This window comes from Triturus cristatus, chromosome 5_1 (assembly GCF_964204655.1).
Source record: "Triturus cristatus chromosome 5_1, aTriCri1.1, whole genome shotgun sequence".
Lineage (NCBI taxonomy): Eukaryota > Metazoa > Chordata > Amphibia > Caudata > Salamandridae > Triturus > Triturus cristatus.
The window spans coordinates 573,586,908-573,606,244 of NC_140587.1; the positions used below are offsets into that span (position 1 = coordinate 573,586,908).

At 50.7% G+C, this 19,337-nt stretch overlaps 1 protein-coding gene across 1 annotated transcript in view; it reads right to left on the bottom strand.

The window, feature by feature from the left end:
- PREX2 (phosphatidylinositol-3,4,5-trisphosphate dependent Rac exchange factor 2) overlaps positions 1–19,029 on the bottom strand; it is a 1,250,200-nt gene extending 1,231,171 nt beyond the window's left edge. The window contains exons 1-2 of the mRNA XM_085605489.1: positions 18,805–19,029; positions 17,642–18,241 (exon numbers count right to left, since the gene is read on the bottom strand). Of these exons, the coding sequence (XP_085461615.1) occupies positions 17,642–17,782 (141 nt within the window). The 5' untranslated portion in view covers positions 17,783–18,241; positions 18,805–19,029. The remainder of the gene's footprint in view (positions 1–17,641; positions 18,242–18,804) is intronic.
- Between the last annotated feature and the right edge of the window lie 308 nt (positions 19,030–19,337).

The following is a 19,337-nucleotide window of genomic DNA, read 5'->3' on the forward strand; positions in this document are numbered from 1 at the left end:
AGAGCGCTTTACATGAGCACCAGTTTCGTTACAAATGGACACATTCAATTTTTTTTGGTTAGGCACAGGGAGATTAGGTGATTTGCCCAGAATCACAGGATGTTGAGCTGTCGCTGCCGAGACTCGAACCCAGTTCCCCAGCTTTGAGGTCGACCGCTCTAGCCCTAAGGCTACATCCTCCCCCTCTCTTGATATTAGAGTTTAACTTAAAGACTATAAGTAGTCACTTCATGCCCAGAGTCAGCAGGAGACATTGTTGGCCCACTTTACAAACTTTTTGCATAACTAAGTTCAAGTTATATGTTTAACAGGTTGATTTGTGGTCAAAAGCTGGAAATCTTGACTAGGAGTACAGATTCTTCCTGCCTGCAAATTCCAATGACTAGAGCAGAAAACTCCAAGCATTGTGGTAAGGATGAGAAAAGAGAAGGTTAGGCGAGTGTCAGGGGGAGTGGCCATAGTAAATAGCAGGACCGCCTCCAGTATAAGAAGTTAATAGGTATTTACAAACACTTTTCACATCCATGTCCACCCTGAAAACACCAGTGAAAAAACACTCCTAAATACCTGGCGCCGAGGCCTCAAGCTTGACTGCAAGGAGATTCTTATACCTGGAATCAGACTGAAAGAAAAGCCCAGGTCAGAGATGGCTAGAGAGTCCTGGTTGATGGCCTATACTCCAGGAGGGGTAGTAGGCATAAGTATGTAAGTAAAGAGGTAGGTGCAGGGCTTTAAGTGGGCAGGGTCTCACCGGGTCTGAGCACTGGCAGTTTTTTAAAGGGGGCCTCAAAACGGGTCTCAAACGGGCTTTGTTTTGTGCCCTGGCACAAGCACTCCGTTTTTTTCCGGACTGCAATGACAGCAGACACATCAATGTACACGTGCTCACACTGTTCACTTCTCACTACTGTAGAAGTTACGGCATGATGTCATGCCAGGTGAGCGTTGTAGGGGAAGGGAAATCTTTTAAAGAGAGGCATTTTCTCTCTGGATTTCCCTTCTCTTTTTGAAACTCAGGAGCAGCAACATTGTCGTGGTTTCACCAGGGCTTTAAGTGGAAGCTTTTTCAATATTATATACAAGACATAGTTGCTGCTTATTTATCTTTTGCAACTAACAATCATTGACAAAGCCAATAGTCCTGACTTGTTGTAGGTATGATGTTACTTGATTACATATCTAGATGGAATGACAGAAACAGCAAAATACAAGTCGGGCGGCACACTATGCTAAGCACAGATTTTTTAGCTTAAGTGTTTTTAAGCCACACCCTTAATTCAAGTTCAAGTTCAAGAAATAATTTATTCGGTTTAAAAAACAAAAACCATGAAAGCAACAACATCATAGTACAAATTACACAGGAAAGATATAAAAACAAAAACAGCGGGTCAAATTATAATTCATCAGAACCCATTGTTTTCCGAAGTTTAAAAACATGTTTAAAAAAGCTTAAAACTGCGGTAACAATTAGAACAGTATCCATTCTTTGAAATTCTAAAAAAGCTGGGCGACATTTGTTTAATTTCAATTCTTTGAGAAGAGGGATAATGAATTTCCTGCGTGGTAAGGTATAAAATTTACAGAAAAATAAAACATGGATATCAGATTGAGACGAAGAATCATCACACGGGCACATGGGCAAGTTAGACGACCAAAAATTAATTTCTGGAAAGGTCAAAAGTCTAAACACAATATTTAGTCTAAAACGGGTCAGAAGAAATTGATCATAATTTGTCATCGGTAGGGTTAAGTATGGCTGTACATTGTTACAAGTTAACAAAGAAAAATGCAAAAATACTGACTTTTTCTTCGCTTCCTCTAGCCTTCTTTTTTCCTCAAGATATTCCATACATAACTTAGACAATAGGTTTCTGGATATACTATCCATTAAAAGTGGGTCTTCATAATATTGTCGGCGTCCAATTTTAGTAAAAAAGTTTTTGACATAGTTTAGCCAATCAAATCTACCCACATTTTCCAATTTTAAGACATCCTGTAGGACGGCCCGATTCATAACACACTCGCTAGTTGTCCATACCCTGTGCCACAAGAGAATAGGTTGTATTCTAATAATATCAGATATATATGATAAACCAAGTTCAATGTGGCAAATATAGGCCGCAACACTTTGAGGTGCAGTCAGGACGTACCTCAAAAACCTATTCTCTGCTTTTTGAATTAAATCTATGTTGGAGTACCCCCAGAGGCCTGAGCCATGCATAGCTACCGACGTACATGTAGCTTTATATATTGTTAAAATTTCTTTTATCGGTTTCTTACCCAGTTTTTTGATAAAATTTTTCAAGGCCATTATAGTTTTTTGGAACAATAAAGTTCTGGCCTTTACCGCACTAGTCCACGCCCCAGTGTCATGAAACAGAATTCCAAGATAGGGGAAGGTGGGAGTAATTTCCAGAGGAACATTGTTCAAAAACATTCTTTTTGTCTGCCTTCGAGATCCATTACCACAATACATTGAGAAGGTTTTACTACAGTTGACTTTTAGATCTAAACTAGACATAAAATTCTCAAATGATTTTATCAGCTTTTGTAGTGCCACGGGGGTGCACGCCATTAGGACCGCGTCATCCGCATACAGGAGTACGGGGATAGACCTCCTCCCAACCTTAGGCATATCCCCGCACTCCTCCAATAGGCGGCCCTCCAAACCATTTATGTAAACCAAAAATAGGAAAGGGGCCAAGACACAGCCCTGACGCACGCCCCGGCCCACCTCAAACCTTCTGGTGCATTGGCCCCCGATACCATAACGGACCGAAGCAGTAGCCCCTGAGTATAGGTCTTTAAGAAAACAAACAATGGAATCCTCCACACCCATCTCTTTCAAGATTGCCCACAACTTGGCATGTGATACACAATCGAACGCCGATGAAAGGTCCACGAACGTGAGATACAACCGTTCGCCCTTTATCCTTGTGTACTTCGACTGGAGGATCATTAAATTTAAACATTGTTCGACTGTGCCAATGCCCTTTTGGAAGCCATATTGCAGATCACCCATTAACTCATTACCTCCTCGTTAGTCATCCTCGCCACATGACTAACGAAGTGAGCTTCAGCTCCACCACAGAACCCTCCAAAGCAAAAGTTAGCCTCCCATGCCTCCCATCCCTTCCCAATATGGCCTACCCTTACCCCTATGACACTATAAGAGAAGGGCCGGCCCAACCCCAAAGCCTGTTTTTTTTGTTCTGCACTCGTCTCTCCAGAGCGCATCAGGTAAGTGGTGCCTGCTGTAGCAGGTGCGTGGGTCCATGGTTGGAGGTCCTGCTATAGCGGACCCTAGGGGCTTGGACCTTGTTTATTCCCCCTGCCTGTTGCCCCCGGTGTGTGTGGCGATTGCTGCTTCCTTGTACCGGTCTGGCTCTGCTTTAGCGAGCCGTGGGTTTTCAGGGAGGGGGTGGAATGCGTGGGGGCCGGTCTTTCCGGTTCCCTTGTGTGTTTCTTGGAGTTGCAATGACATTCCATTCGCCGCCCGCCTTTCTTTGTAATCGGCGGGCGGCGGCTGTGCGGATCTATCCTTTGGCTCTCACCTGTTGTGAACGGGTGCTTTGCTCTGCATTTCCGCCTCGTCCAACGTTCGACTCCTGCCCCGAGCCGCGTAATCGCCTGCCCACCTACCCCTCGGGCGTTGGGGGAGGCGGCGGCGCTGCGAGGTTTGGTCCGGCCTGTTCGGCTCCGGCGCTGCGATTTCTGCGCCGGAGCGGCCATGGAGTGACGCTTGCTTCCCTGCGTCCAGTAACGCTCTTCCGGATTGGGTGAATTCCGGGGACGGCGGCGTTGCTTGGTGAGCGCTGTTGGTCCTCGTGGCTGTGGGCCGGCTCGCTACCCGGGGGCGGGGCTTCGTTGAGGCTTGTCCCGCCGGGTGTTTCTCCCGCCTTCCTTTTCCATTTTAGGAGCCGGGGGTTTTTCGTTTTCATTTCGTGTCTCGCTGTGCCTGGTAGTGTGTTTCCCTTGCTGGTGTGCTGGGATTCTTGCTCTTCCTTCAGGATGGACGATGGGGATGTCCCTGTTGAGGATGTCCTGTCCTCCCACGCTCCTCCGGAGGCGATAACCCTGCAGTCCATTCAGGACATGATTCAGACCGCTGTTTCGGCAGCTTTTGCGCAGCGCTCGTTGCCTGGTCCCTCCTCCCCAAAACGTCCTCGCTTAGATCCATCCTTGGTCTCTGACGCTGAGGGGGAGGAGGAGGATCTACGGGGGCGCTATGTGCAGGGTCAGGAGTTACGGGAGGTCCTGCTTCATATCAAGCAGAACATGGCTTTTCCTGCTCCGGCGGCTTCGGACCTTTCTGAAGACTTCTTCTTACAATATCAGCGTAAGGAGCCGGAACCGCTGCCTCTTCATTCCTCCGTCAAAAAGGTGTTGGAGGGGGAGTGGTTGGAGATCGACAAGCAGGCCTTCCCGCGATACCTGGCGAAGCGCTATGCCATCCAGGACTTTGCCAAGGATTATCCTTCTTCTGTCAAGGTTGACTCTCTGTTTGCGGGGCTGGCCTCGCAGGGTTCCATCATTTCCGAGGACGCCTCACCCTCGGACCCTGTTGACAGGCGGGTGGAGGCTGCGGCCAAACGGGCTTACTCGGCGGCCAATTTCTCCATTCGCGCCTCTGCCTACTTGTCCTACACAGTACAGTCCTTGTTGAAGGATTTCCAGTCCTTGGCGGAGTTGCTGGATCAGGGGGCTGATGTGGTTCCTACCCTGGCTCTTATGGAGCAGCAAACCCGGCTCCTGTCGGACATATCCTTTGACACCTTGGGGGCTTCTGCTGCGGCTGGGGGCGCTGCCATTCAGGCCAGGCGGCAGATTTGGTTGCGCAATTGGAAGGCGGAGGCTGCCCAAAAGGCCTTATTGATGAGGATTCCCTTCTCCGGCCCGAAGCTCTTCGGTGCTCCGCTGGAGGAGATGGTCAAGAAGTCGGCTGAGGACAGGAAACTGCTGGCTCCTCTTCGTTCTTCCAGGGCCCGCTTTCGGGGTCCCAAGAGGGCGTTTTCCACCTCTTCCACGCCCAGGGGGGTGCGCCCTTTCGAGGTCGGGGTCGCGGCCGGGGCGCCCCCTTCTTCTCCAAGTCCCGGTCTCAGCCTGCTGTTTCCACCTCCACTCCCAAGTCCTGACTATCTTATGGCCCCGCCGGGAGGCCCTCCGGTGGGCGGCCGTCTTCGCCACTTCCTTCCGGCTTGGGAGTCCTCTGTCTCGGACCTTTGGGTTGTTCGGATCGTGAGGGAGGGTCTCACCATCTCCTTCAGTTCCCCTCCTCCGGGCGCCTTCCGCGCTACCCCTCTGCCTTCATCTCCGGTCAAGAGGGCGGCCTTGCTCGCTGGCATCCAGGACCTGCTCGTGAAGGGGGCCATCCGGCCTGTTCCGCCGTCTCAGCGGGGCCTCGGCGTTTACTCCATTCTGTTCCTGGTAAGAAAGGTGTCTGGGGATTTTCGTCCGGTTTTGGACTTGAAGCAGGTGAATACTTTCATTCCGCACACTAAGTTCAAAATGCTTTCTCTGCAGGAAATTCTGCCGCTGCTGGTCCAGGGGGAGGTGGTGGCTTCCCTGGATCTTTTGGATGCCTACCTCCATGTGCCGGTCCACCTGTCTTCTCAGCCCTTCCTCCGGTTCTGTGTGGGTTCTTGCCACTTCCAATTCCAGGTACTCCCTTTTGGTTTGTCTTCTGCCCCTAGGGTGTTCACCAAGGTCCTGGCGCCCTTGGTGGGCGTTCTTCACCGGGAGGAGATCAGGGTTTTTCCCTACCTGGATGACTGGCTAATCTCTGCTTCTTCTTTTTCGAAGGGGAGGCTTCACATCCGGAGGGTCTGCGAGGTCCTGTCGGCCCACGGCTTCCTGATCAATCTCCGGGAATCCCACCTCGAACCTACCCAGGACTTGATCTTCATTGGGGGCCGGTTGGACATGCTTCAGGGCAAAGTGTTCTTGCCACTGGCTCGCCGCAGTGTCTTGTGGCGGGATCTGGGTACTCTTCTGGGGAGGGATTGTGCTCCTGTGAGTCTGTGGTTGCGGGTTCAGGGGTTGATGTCTGCTACCATCAATGTCCTCCCCTGGGCTCGCCTTCACCTGTACCCCTTGGTGAATCACCTCCTTTCTCATTGGGACCCTCGCTCCGAGAACTACGAGGCTCTGGTTCCAGTGTCTCCGCAGATCCGGTCCGACCTGGGCTGGTGGCTTGTGGCGTCCCATCTGTCGGAGGGTCTTCCCTTCCTGGTCTCCCCGTCCCGGGTTGTCACGACCGATGCCAGCCTCCTGGGCTGGGGGGCGACCTTGGGGTCCCGGTCGGTTCAGGGTCAGTGGGGTCCTCTTCTGTCGCGCTGCTCCTCCAACTACCGCGAGTTGATGGCGGTCCGACTGGCTTGCCGGGACTTTGCTCCCTCCCTCCAGGGTCATCATGTTTTGGTGCGGACCGACAACCAGGTGGTACGGTGTTACATCAACCACCAGGGGGGTTGCCGGGTGCGCTCCCTGTGGTTGCTGTCCGGGGAACTGTTGTCCTGGGCGGAGGGTGCGGTCTTGTCGATCAGGGCGGTCTTCTCCCGGGGTTGGAGAATGTGGTGGCGGACCATCTCAGTCGGGTATTCACGCCTTTGAGTGCCCTCTCCCTGTCGCCGTCGGTCTTTCGCCTCCTGGTGGGCCTGTTTGGCCTTCCTCGGGTGGACTTGTTCGCGGAGTCGGGGAATGCCCTCCTGCCCTGCTTCTGTGCTCTCCATCCGTGTCCGGGGGTATGGAGGGTGGATGCTCTGTCCTTCCCGTGGCCTCGGGGTCTTCTTTATGCCTTCCCTCCGTTCCCTTTGATTCCTCGGGTCCTTTGCAAGATCCGTTTGGACCATACTCTGGTGCTCTTGGTGGTTCCCGGTTGGGTGCGCCGCTCCTGGTATCCTCTCCTGGGCGAGCTGGCGGTTCGGGCTTGCTGGCCGATTCCGGATCTCCCGTTCCCCTTGCGGGGACCTCGTCTGCCCGGGGAGGTGTTACGCCGGCTCCATCTGCAGGCTTGGCTGTTGAGTGGGTGACCTTGTTGGCCCAGGGGTGCTCCCCGGGGGTGGTTGCTTTCTTGCAGGGGTCCAGGCGGTCTTCGACCTTGTTGTCCTATTCCCGGCACTGGTCCTCTTTTTCCCGTTGGTGCGGGTTGCTGGGATCTGACCCGGTGTCGGTGGATCCTATGAGGGTTCTGGATTTCTTGGCGGAGGGTTTTTCACTGGGGTTGGCTACCTCCACTCTTAGGGCTCAGTGGGCTGCATTGTGAGTCTTCCGCTGTCCGGATCTGGACCTCCTGGATTCCTTGGTGGCCCGCTTGCTGCACAGCTTTTCTATGCGGCGGCCTGTGGCTGTTTGCCTCTCTCCTCCCTGGGACCTTCCCTTGGTCCTGCGGGCTCTGCAAGGTCCTCCGTTTGAGCCGCTGCTGTCGGTGGACCCGAAATTCCTCACCTTCAAGGTGGTTTTTTTGGTCGCCATTGTGCCGGCCGGCCGCATGGGCGAGCTGGGGTCTTTTCTTCGGTCTCCCCCCTTCTTGAGGATCCTGCCGGACCGGCTGGTCCTGCGCCATGATCCCCGGTTTCTGCCTAAAATTCCTTCCTTGGCTAACCGCTCTCGTGAGGTTTCCTTGCCTTCCTTCTCCCCCTCGGTGGGCGTTCCCCTTTCCTTGTTGGATGTCCGTCGGGCGGTGGAGATCTACTTGGATCGCGCCGCCTCCGTTTGTCAGTGTGATAGCTTGTTTGTGACCTTTGGCCCGGTTCAGTCGGGGCACAAGCCTTCTGTTTCCACTCTCAGTCGCTGGCTGAAGCAGGCTATCGTGCTGGCTTACGGGGCCCAGGGGTCTGACCTCCCGGGGTCTGTCCAGGGGCGTTCCACCCGGGGTGTCTCGGTGTCTTGGGCCTCGTTCAAGGGTGTGTCCACTGAGGAGATTTGCCGGGCGGCCACGTGGTCCTCTCCCCACATGTTCATGGAGCATTACCGGGTGGTCCTGGGGGGCTCGGTTCCTGGGGATTTTGCGGGGGCGGTCCTAAGTGCGGGTTCTGCCGCCCCTTGATTTGTCCTTTATTGGACTGTTTTTATTGTGTGGTTTTCATTACACGTTGTATTAAAGTTTTTTTGTTGACCTTTCATCGCCTTGGTGGTGTTTTGTGTATACCATGAAGCCGTTTGGCTTGGGTATGTGCTCACTTCGTTAGTCATGTGGCGAGGATGACTAACGAGGAGGTAATGCCCCGATTACTTACCGGTAATCTTCATTACTCCGAGTTAGTCTTCCTCGCCACATGAGTTCCCGTCCCTCCCTCCCTGTCTGGCTATCGGCTTCATGTTTTGCTTGGTAGTTTCAGGCTTTGGGGTTGGGCCGGCCCTTCTCTTATAGTGTCATAGGGGTAAGGGTCGGCCATATTGGGAAGGGATGGGAGGCATGGGAGGCTAAATTTTGCTTTGGAGGGTTCTGTGGTGGAGCTGAAGCTCACTTCGTTAGTCATGTGGCGAGGAAGACTAACTCGGAATAATGAAGATTACCGGTAAGTAATCGGGGCATTATCCTCTACCCAGCTTTGTAGTCTTGCCAAAACAATTCTCCCGAGGATTTTTATAGATGAGTCCAGAAGGGAGATAGGTCTGTAACATGCACAACTTTGTCTGTCTTCCTTCTTATAAATGGGTACAATAATCGAGGTAAGCCAAGACGGGTTTAGACCCCTTGCCAATGCTGCATTAAAAAATTGTACCCGCATTGGACCCCAGATCTCAATATTTGCCTTATACAGATCTACTGGGATCCCATCGGGCCCTGCGGCCTTGCCGCCCTTCATTGCTTTCAAACCCGCGATAACTTCCTCCAGGGTTATTACCAGTTTTTCAACCCCAGCTCCCAAAATATCCCCTACTGGATAATCTGTACTATGGCATACATCTTGCGACCTATAAAGAAGTGAAAAATGCTCCACCCAGTCCTCCTCAGCAATAGCAATCTCTATGTGCGCTTTGGAATTATCGTAGAGGAGCGGGGTGTTAACAGCCCTCCAGAATGCAGATGCATCCTTGAGCTGCGATGCTTCACATAAGACTGCCAGGGCTTCCTTTTTTATAGCATTTTTCCTATTTTTTAGTGCTTCATTGTATTTTTTCCTGCAACCTCTTATTTCAATAGGATTTCGAGGTATCCTATGGATTGCACATTTTAGGTCAGTTAGAGACCTAGTACAAAGATTATCAAACCAGCTTTTCTTACCCTTTGGCCTGTTCCTAGCCTCCACCCAAAGATGTTCCTTTATTGTGGAAGCTATGACGTTGTAATGCTGAATTATCATCTCATAATTAGACTTTTCATCCAGGCAGATAGCAAAACTGCTTGAGCAAGCATTCAACAGCTTGCCCAAAAACATTTCCGGAACTACCTTGCCCCACTTTAAGTTATACCCATTCTGTCTGCCTAGGGCTACATCAGGGGCAATATACAAGGAGGGTACGTCTTCATGCCCATCGGGGAAAGGGTTTTCAATCTCCATCATTAGGGGCAAATGATCACTTAATGGTAAATCCAGATTGTTTAGTTTAATAATCTTGTGACTGCAGCTATTTGAAGCAATGATAAAGTCAATAGTAGACGAGGCTCCCCTACCAATAAAAGTGGGCACAAAGGTGGTAGGTTTTTGGGCAATTTCGTTAACATATCCCAAATCATAAATAAACAATATGTCATTTAATAAGTCCCCGAGCAATGAATGCTCAAAGTGAGTAAGATTTGTCTCCTGCTCTATAGTTAAACCGCAGATGCCCTGTTTACCCCTAGAGCAGAGTTTACAATTAAAATCCCCACCCCATGAAATCATCACTTCCCTGCTAATTTTGTTCAATTCGTGTTGTATATCCTCCCTCAGCATTATTAAGATACTAGGGATTTCTTTCCTTGGAATATTGTTATAAAAGTTTATAAGAACAACATTAAACCCCTTCTTATTTCTTAGGGTTATTAGTTGATAAAAACTAGATTTTGGCGAAAACTGAATGTTATCGGTTTTAAACTGGTTAGAGACAAGGGTGAGTAAACCACCCTTTGCTCTTCCATGTTGGCCGCCCTCCGCCGGGGTGAAAAAGCTTTTATAACCGTTAATAAAAACTGGGTCTGTAGACCAAGTTTCCTGGAAAGCCAATATGCCATGTCCACCTATAACGGTTTCCTAAAATGGATTTTTTATTCTTTCCTTTAATCCAGCCACATTCCAAAAAAGGATTGTACAGGTTTTCCTTATTTCATTTACTCCGAGGTCATGTAAGGATCCTTGATCTGTTACCTTCTCAGGTTGCATATAGGGGGGACCTTCATTATTTCCCAACTCATTGGCATCAGATATACTCAAAACCTTACAACAATCCTTCCCAGTATCAGCGTGAATTGCTCCGAAGACTGGTTGACCTTGTAGATTATCCTCATTAAGGGCCAGTGGCCTCTGAGCATTTATATTTTTACAAAATGAGTCGGCAAACCCAACTGAACTTCGCAGTTGCGTGTCACAGTTAATCTTCTTGTGTCAATCCACGCATTCAAGGCCCGAAAGAACTTCAAACCGATTATAAGTCGGTATAGGATAAGCAAATGGGACCATACCTCTATTATCCCACAGAGAGGTAATTCCATAATTCGGGCCTCGGGTGCAGGGATAGGGTTGCCTAGAGTAGAAATTAGGAGGATTAAACGGTTGTAACAAAGGAGTCCGACTTTGATCGTGATAAATATAGGCTGACCTATTAACAATGTGTCTTCTTTCCTCCTGATTCTTGCAATGTCGAGCTAAAATATATGGGTAAAAGTAATTAAGGTAGTGTGTGGAGATGGAATCACTACAACTTGAATCGTACCAGTCCCCAATGAGCCTAACGGCTCTATGATCTTTAAAATTTATAATGATCACGTCCCCAGTTATATCTTTGGGCCGAGCCCCTACCCAGTTGCAGCGCCTAACGTGTAGTATTTCCCCATTTATATGAGCAGGCAGAGGTCTATTATTGCTCAGCCAATAAGTAACTTTATTCCTTAGGGCTTGATGGTCTTCCCTATTTTCAAGGGGGAGCACAGGGACGCCAGCCATAACAATCACGTAAGGTGCTGCTTCTGGCGGTAAGTCTACTATGCTGTGAGATTGCCAGTTTTTGTTAGTGATGTTTCCAACCTCACTATCCTTAATGGCCATATTGGCCTTATTTTGGGATGGTGCTGGTTTTCCTTCTAAGGTCAGGTTATCTGTTGTTAAATCCCCTGCTTTACTTTGAGTTTCCAACCTGTGGGCAGACTTTGTCTTTGTCAGGGGCGGGGTTAACACCTTAAGTTCGGAGGTGCAAGGTGGTGTTTGACTACTCTGGGTAATTTTTAAGGTGGTCGCGGGACATAGTGGAGCTGGTATTACCGCTGTCAACGCTTTAGCGGATATTTTGCTTGGATGCATATTACCCATATTTTTTGCCAATCCAGAGACTAAAATTGAATTTTCATCTACCTTTTTCTCAATCAGAACCAGGTGCATGTTAATCGTCATGATCTTCTCAAAAAGGGGCTGCATTAATGATTTTACCAGATGGTCAATTTTTTCCAAGAGGCCTCCTTCATTATTGGAACAGTGAGTAGCCTCAGAGGGGATAAATGGATCAATCACAGACCTCACAATTAAATGTGAATTCCTCTGAGGGTTTTCTATATGCTGCTCCAATAACGAGCCTCCCTCTTTATACTTGCAGTCAACTTTGTATAGGGACGTATCTTTTGGGATTGAAGAAGATGCGGGGGAAAATCTAAGAAGGTGTGATGACCCTTCTTTGTTATTGCTAGTAGAAAAGCTTGGCAAAAACTCGCAGGTATTATCAGGCGTGCTAAAAGGAGGATCATCGATACAAGAACTAGCCAATGCTTCCCCCAAATCCTCCGTGTCTCCAAGATTAGGCAAAGCAAAGTTGTCTGCTGCTAAATTAGTGGGGTTAATCGTTGATGGAATCACAGTCCCTGAATCCCCCATAGCAGAGTTTGTTCCTGATAAGATCTGCATAAAAGAGTCCCTTTTACGTTTGGCGGTTGCTACTTTTTTTTGGTTGTCATTCCTCCTGTGTCTACGATATGCTTTTTTATATTTTCTTGCTGATCTAATGGATGGCAGGGCATGCACAGAGTCAACCCCAGAATTATCTAGCTGATTTTCATGTCTCTGAACATACACCTGTGCTGTAGTCAATACGCTATTCCCAGTACTAATGATGGTATTACTGGGGACATGTGTACCCATCGATGTAAGGGGGGACTCCTCAGCTATCATAATGGGGATCTCCTTTCCCAGGGAGGCCCTTCTGGCATTGTTGATCTGATTAACCTTCTTGATGAAATAATTGTCCATGGTGCCCCCCCATGCTGGGTGTTCACACTTTTGCCTTTGGCCATCACATACACATAAGACTGGGCACTTATTACAACCACAAGCAGACGGTAACATCCACAGGATAATCACACAAATACTGGCTCTGACAGAACGACACTTACTACACCTATACGAATGAGGTGGACGGTGTGTACACGACCAGGGTCTCTGGCCCAGGCCAGGCTCTTCAGGCCTCTGAGGGCCACAGAGGGCCCGCCCTTGGCCTGGGCTTCGCCAGGCACGTCCCGCGCGCGTCCCGCGACACGGGCCACAGCGAACGTTATAGGCGCCTCCTGGCGCTGGCGCTGCGTGTCAGTAGCGCGCCGCCGCTGAGGCAGCCGGGATATGGAGTCCCGGGGCGGCGACGCGGCAAATTTCAACTGCGGGACTCGGGCTCCCCTTTGACTCTTGGCGGTGGCGGCGGCAATGCGGACCAGTTCTCTGTACGTTTTTTCAGCTCCCCCCGCTCCGCCGGCTACAGCGAAAGTTATAGGCGCCTCCTGGCGCTGCGTGTCAGTAGTGCGCCGCCGCTGAGGCAGCCGGGATATGGAGTCCCGGGGCGGCGACGCGGCTAATTTCAATTGCGGGACTCGGGCTCCCCTTTGACTCTTGGCGGTGGCGGCGGCAATGCGGACCAGTTCTCTTTAAGTTTTTTCAGCTCCCCCTGCTCCGCCGGCTACAGCGAAAGTTATAGGCGCCTCCTGGCGCTGCGTGTCAGTAGTGCGCCGCCGCTGAGGCAGCCGGGATATGGAGTCCCGGGGCGGCGACGCGGCAAATTTCAATTGCGGGACTCGGGCTCCCCTTTGACTCTTGGCGGTGGCGGCGGCAATGCGGACCAGTTCTCGGTAAGTTTTTTCAGCTCCCCCCGCTCCGCCGGCTACAGCGAAAGTTATAGGCGCCTCCTGGCGCTGGCGCTGCGTGTCAGTAGCGCGCCGCCGCTGAGGCAGCCGGGATATGGAGTCCCGGGGCGGCGACGCGGCAAATTTCAATTGCGGGACTCGGGCTCCCCTTTGACTCTTGGCGGTGGCGGCGGCAATGTGGACCAGTTCTCGGTAAGTTTTTTCAGCTCCCCCCGCTCCGCCGGCTACAGCGAAAGTTATAGGCGCCTCCTGGCGCTGGCGCTGCGTGTCAGTAGCGCGCCGCCGCTGAGGCAGCCGGGATATGGAGTCCCGGGGCGGCGACGTGGCAAATTTCAATTGCGGGACTCGGGCTCCCCTTTGACTCTTGGTGGTGGCGGCAGCAATGCGGACCAGTTCTCGGTAAGTTTTTTCAGCCTTAATTACATTGGCCACGCCCATTTGAGAGACCCTCCAGTTTTTTCATCCCACTTAAGGGTAGATGCTTCAATGTTTGAATAGTGGGAAAGTGTATGTGATGCTCCCATATTTCATAGCGTGCAGGGGCTGGGTATCTCCTGAGAGAAAAAAGGGAAATGTGCTAATGCACTGTTCCGCTACAATTAATTATTTATTACTGGAGCAAATGACCCTTTCACAGAGCCTTTATGAACATTGTATGTTAAGAATATCTTTAGATTGCTGCATCTTCTCATTTACTTTTCCACCTTTTGCTTTGCTGTATTTTTTCTTTTCAGGCTCTGTTTTTTCTCTTTTTTTTAATCCTAACATGAATTTCTTCACGTCTCAAGAAGGACTTCTCTAAATCTTGGAATTGCTTTGAATAGAGGCTTTAATGTTTGAGACATTATACAACAAAAGTCACTTTATCGGCTGTGGCTGTCCTGGAGGCAAAATATGCAGCCCAGTTGCAAAATGATTTTTTGAGGCAGATGTAGATAGAGGTAGTGACTATAATTTCCAAGGTATAGATGGGTCTCTAGGGCAGAGTATTGTCTAATACTTTTCACCAGACCAGCCGTCGTGGCAGGTGTGATGATTCACAGCATCATACCCAGACTCTATGCAGTGTGAGACAGCGGAGCAGTATGGAGGCAAGTGAACACCGCGCCTATCTAAGATGGATATGAGAGGCTCATGGATTTGGTGGTAGACCCTGTTTAGAAATTTGGATTCTAAATATTCTAGTCGCCAGGCAGCACACGTTCTGCAGTTGGATGATGTCTTGCATTTTGGAATAAAAGGACTGAATAGACTCATTGCTGGATCTACACAAACCTAATGAATTTTCTGCAGATTTAACAACTAATGACAGTGTGGTGACGCCGGAGACCCAAGCACTTGTGTTTCCCATTTCAAGTTTTGCAAAGAACATGTGAACGGAAGTGTGCATGCACATGGATATAGCACAGCTGGCAGGGGCAGCCTGGAGTCATAAGAATATGATAGGGCAGAGGGGATGGGGTGAATTTTGTCCTGTTCCTGAAAGACTACCACAAGCATGAAGCGTGAAGTAAACACAACTTCTTACAGCGAACCTCAAACATGGCGATTAGCATATCATTGGCTATTTTTAGACGTCTCTGACACACCCCTGTCTCTAAAATGGGGCAAAAAACTCCACACACTGATAAAACGCACCAGCCGAACAAGACTCCGGCTTGGCATGGACACCTCAGATCCCTTTGGAAAGTCACCCCACTAACAGACATCCAGGGTAGAATGCGCACAGTACAGATGCCAATGCCATCGCCTTAAGGTGCAGCATATACGAAGCAAGGACTTGGCATTAGTACTGTTTGGCCTGGTTTGTGACAAGTGGCATTTCATAGAACATTCCTCAGGTTGCTGTGGGTTATTAGGTCTGATCCACCCAATACAAACACCATGGTCATGAGCAATGTGTTTGGGACCACAGATGGTAGTAATAATACTATTAATACTAGTACAAATAATCATCATAATGGCAATACTTGTTATTAGTGTTGCTATTGTGTTTGCTTTTAATAATAATGGAGATAGTAAGGGGTAATATAATTATTATTATATGAAAAAGAAGTAGGACTAGTAGTATTTATGCTTGTATTATTATGTAGTGTAGCGCTTTGCATTTGCTCACGGCTTCCACAAATGGCGGCACAACGTGAAACATTTAGAATCCGGTCTTGTATCAACGTTGCTGGAAACCCAAAAAAAGTCCCCCTCCCCGAGCAACACTTCGCTGTTATCCGCCTCGATCTGCAGTCCGCGGTGCTGCTGCCCCGGCTCTGCGCTGTGCTGCCAGGGCAGGTCAACAGCGCAGGGCTGCCAGAGGTCAAGGGTCGCAGCCTCCAGGCCGGGCCCCCGCGGGAGCCTGCTCTCCATTCCCGGCTGCGCCTCACACGCTCCGGCCGTGACAAGAAGCAGTGGACTCCCGAATCTCGGCGACGCAGGCAGGAAATCTGCGCGTTTCCCGCCAGCACCGGGGGACGGGGCGGGGGCAGGAGGATGCCGTCTAGATACACTTGTAAGGAAGCCAAGTGCAGGGATGTGGGAACCTTGACGAGGGGAGGGCGCGGGAGGCAGAACAATGCTTTGTTTTCTTCTATGACAACCCCCTGTTTAGCCCTGACTTGGAGCACACACTTGACAGGCTAGGGACCTTGCCCCAGCCCCTCAGTACTAGGGTCAATGCAAGCACCTGCGCCGCAGGCTCGGGTTCAGGGTCAGCCCTTCAGCCCCCCACCCCCACCCGCCCAAACTCTTCAGAGGGGCTCCATTCAGCCCAAAGCCAATGATTTGCTGTGAAACATGGGAGACTCAAGTGCCCCTCCTCACCTCAAGTGCCCCTCCTCACCTCCTACAGCGGGCCCCGTCATTTTACGTTACGCCACCGCGCACACTCACGTTGGGGTGTTTTGGGGTCTATGTGCAAGTCTCGCTGGCCTATGTCACTTGTCTTGGCTGAGATTTGAGGTTTTTACCTTCAGATCAGATCCAAAAAGACGAGTGTTTAAAAAAGCATAACTTCCCACTGGCGAAACCCACAGGTGGCCGCTTAGAAGGGTGTCTTGTGCCAGTGGGTAGTATATGTGTATGAGCATACAGTGAACTGATATGGAGTAAATGCCAGTAGAATTCGGTTGCTCCTACATCTAGGAGTTTGTGTCTGTTGGTTCAGACGGTATCAGCACAATGTTGTCCGAAACACCAGGTGACACACCTGCAATCAACACAAACCATTTGCAACTCACTGCTCAGCTTGAATTGTCAAGTGTCGAAGTGGCTCAAAAACAGAAATTGTGTAATGAAGACAGAATTGGATAAACCATGGAGAGGACATGGGGTCGAGTGGCGCCCAACACCCTCATTGGTCGGTACAAATCGGTCACAGATAGTCAGCTGTGGGGCTTCAAGTCATGTAAGGCCAGGTTCTACATTCCACCTACCATGCACAAGAAACCAAGTAGCCTCCTGTCGGCCACTCGAAAACACTTTAAAGGCCTGGTCAGGAGTATGAGGCGCTATGCAATTGATACAATTAAATCCTATGTCGAACCATTTCACACGAAAATGTAGGCCCCACGACAATTTTCAAAGCAAGGATTTACAGTCAATGCATGTCAAATTGTATGTTGTGCACACCTTGCACGTGCACGCGTTTCAGTACACATACAGATACTGCGGATGGCGCAATGCCCATCATTCATTTCATAGACATGTCCATTCGGTGTATTCGTTTATTCTGTTCCTCATAGTAAGAACCCCATTATACGCACCATATTTTTATACAGCACTTAAAACTGCAGATTAGCCCTTTTCTTAAACGCTCTTGAGTGTTAGCACATGATCATACATATTGATCCAAAATTGGGAGGCTTGGGAGCTATAATTGAAGGGAAACAAGTGTATCATTTTCTTTTAAATATTTCAAACATTTGCATTGTGGAGAATGAATTACAGATCCAAAGTAATGTCAAAATCCCTTAAACGAAAGACACCCCACTTCGGAGACTATTAAACAACTGGGTGCCTTATTTCAGGGCATTATCAAAAGTGTCAAACCACACAACCCCTATAAAACACAGCAGACCACAGAGAGTATTCCTGATTGCATTGCAGGACACACTGGGATATCAGTCAACCAGCGAACACTAGCCAGCCTTCGCGGCCCCAGCCCCTCCCGCTGCGCCCCCGCAGCAGATATTAGTATTCTGCACACTGCAGCGCTCCCTCCTCTGCTCCCTCGCGCTTGTTCCCAGAGCCAAGGGGCCCCTCTGCCATTCAATTCCCACACAAGCCTCCGAGGCTCGGCGGAACCATCGCCACTTGTTGTTCCCCACAGAAATGCCCCCCCCCCCCCTGTCAGCAGCCACAAAGCGCCCCCGCCCCCCGGAGGTAACTCACCGACACGAGGAACTCCAGCGTCCCCACGTAGTCGCGCTCCGTCTTGAGGAGCTCGCTCAGGACGCAGACCCGGAGGCGCAGCTGCTTCTCCAGGTCCTTGGCGCTCTCCGCCTTGCCCTCCGCCTTGGTCTCCTCGGTCATCTTCCAGGTGTGGGTGAGGGCGGCCAGGTACTCCGCCTTGGAGGGCTGGCTGCTCGGGCCGGCCCTAGCCCTGCTCGGCCCCGAGGACAGCGTGCTCCGCGCCCGCGCACTTCTAATGCCTTATCCCTGGCACCTCCGAAGGCTCGACCGGAGAGATGCCCATACAGCGCATGCTGCTGCTGGGGTGCGTGTGGGGGCTGAAAAACAGCGCAGCGTGGCGGCCAAGGGTCACCTCATGAAGTGGTCTGAGGTCCAAGCAGGAGGAAGCGGCCAGGATTGTGGTCTGCGCTGTGTTTGTACAATAAATCCGCCGGGTGTTTGCAGAATAGCGCAGCACAAACTGAGGGCACGGTAATTCCAGCACAGCTCCTTGACACCGCGCCTGTACACTCACTGCATCCGGCCAGCCACCGCCGCCTCTCAGGTCCGGCTCCGCAGCACCGCTGCTCTGGGAAACATCTACAAACACAAGAAGAAGAACTCCCAGTCACAGGGGCCACCAGACTGTCTACTAAAACACTGCACGTTTCTCAACATCCCCAAATCCACCCACACAGCCTCTCTAGCAACGCCTGCAACAGGACCGTGTTGACAAAGTTTGCCACTTGGCTGAGAAGTCCTCATTAATAGAGCGACCCGGAGTTATGAATGGAAAGAACATCCCTCCTCCCCTACACATGTGGGAAAGTCTCGGCGAGCAGCGCAGATGCTGCTGTCACACGAAACAGCAAAACATCCCCAAACCACCAACTTGAAAGCTGTCTTTTTAGTGAGTGCGCGCGGTGCTTTCCTGTAACACGGGCTGAGCAGAACGCGCACCACCGCCTCAGGGCAGCTCCATGTGTGCTGCCATAATAACAAACACATTGGGGAGTTCATACTCGCTGGCAGCGGGGCCATCCCTCCCCGAGCAGCAAAGATACAGAAACATTTGCTCCCGTGATTCCCTCCCAGGTAAACTCCAGGAAACTTTCAGAACACTGAGAGATCTTGAGAACAGACGACCCATGCGGCTCACTTACCTCTGCCTGGTCCATGCTTGAAGTGAGGAAAGAGCAGGAAAGGGGGGAGGGGCGGCAGGACATCTATTGTTAATCTGCCGTGTCACTAAGGAAACCACCGCGGGTGCACAGCCAGGCCTGGCTCGGGCTAAACTCGTAACCCCTGCACGCACGGCCGCAAGTTTCTTAAAATGTCAACAAGTTAACCAAACAGCGCAGTCCTTGCAGCCTCGCAAGCATTTGGACATAAATCAAAGGCTTCTGACCACGTGACCGGGATGCCTTCATCCCCAGCCCATCTTTCTTCTTTCCTCCTCACCCCCCTCTTCCCGCACGCGCGCGCGCCCCGCCTCTCCGCGAACCTCAGCCGGACGGGAACCGAAGCGTGACTTCGCTAATCACTGAACGAGGCTCTGCCCCTCTCACCCTTCAACTGTGCGCCAAACGGGTCGCGCTCCAAGTTAGCAAGTAAACAACCGCACTGTATAGAGCGGGTCCCAGTTTAGCCGCGAGGACAGGGGCTTCAGGTGGGAGGCATCTTTTGTTTGGGAGAA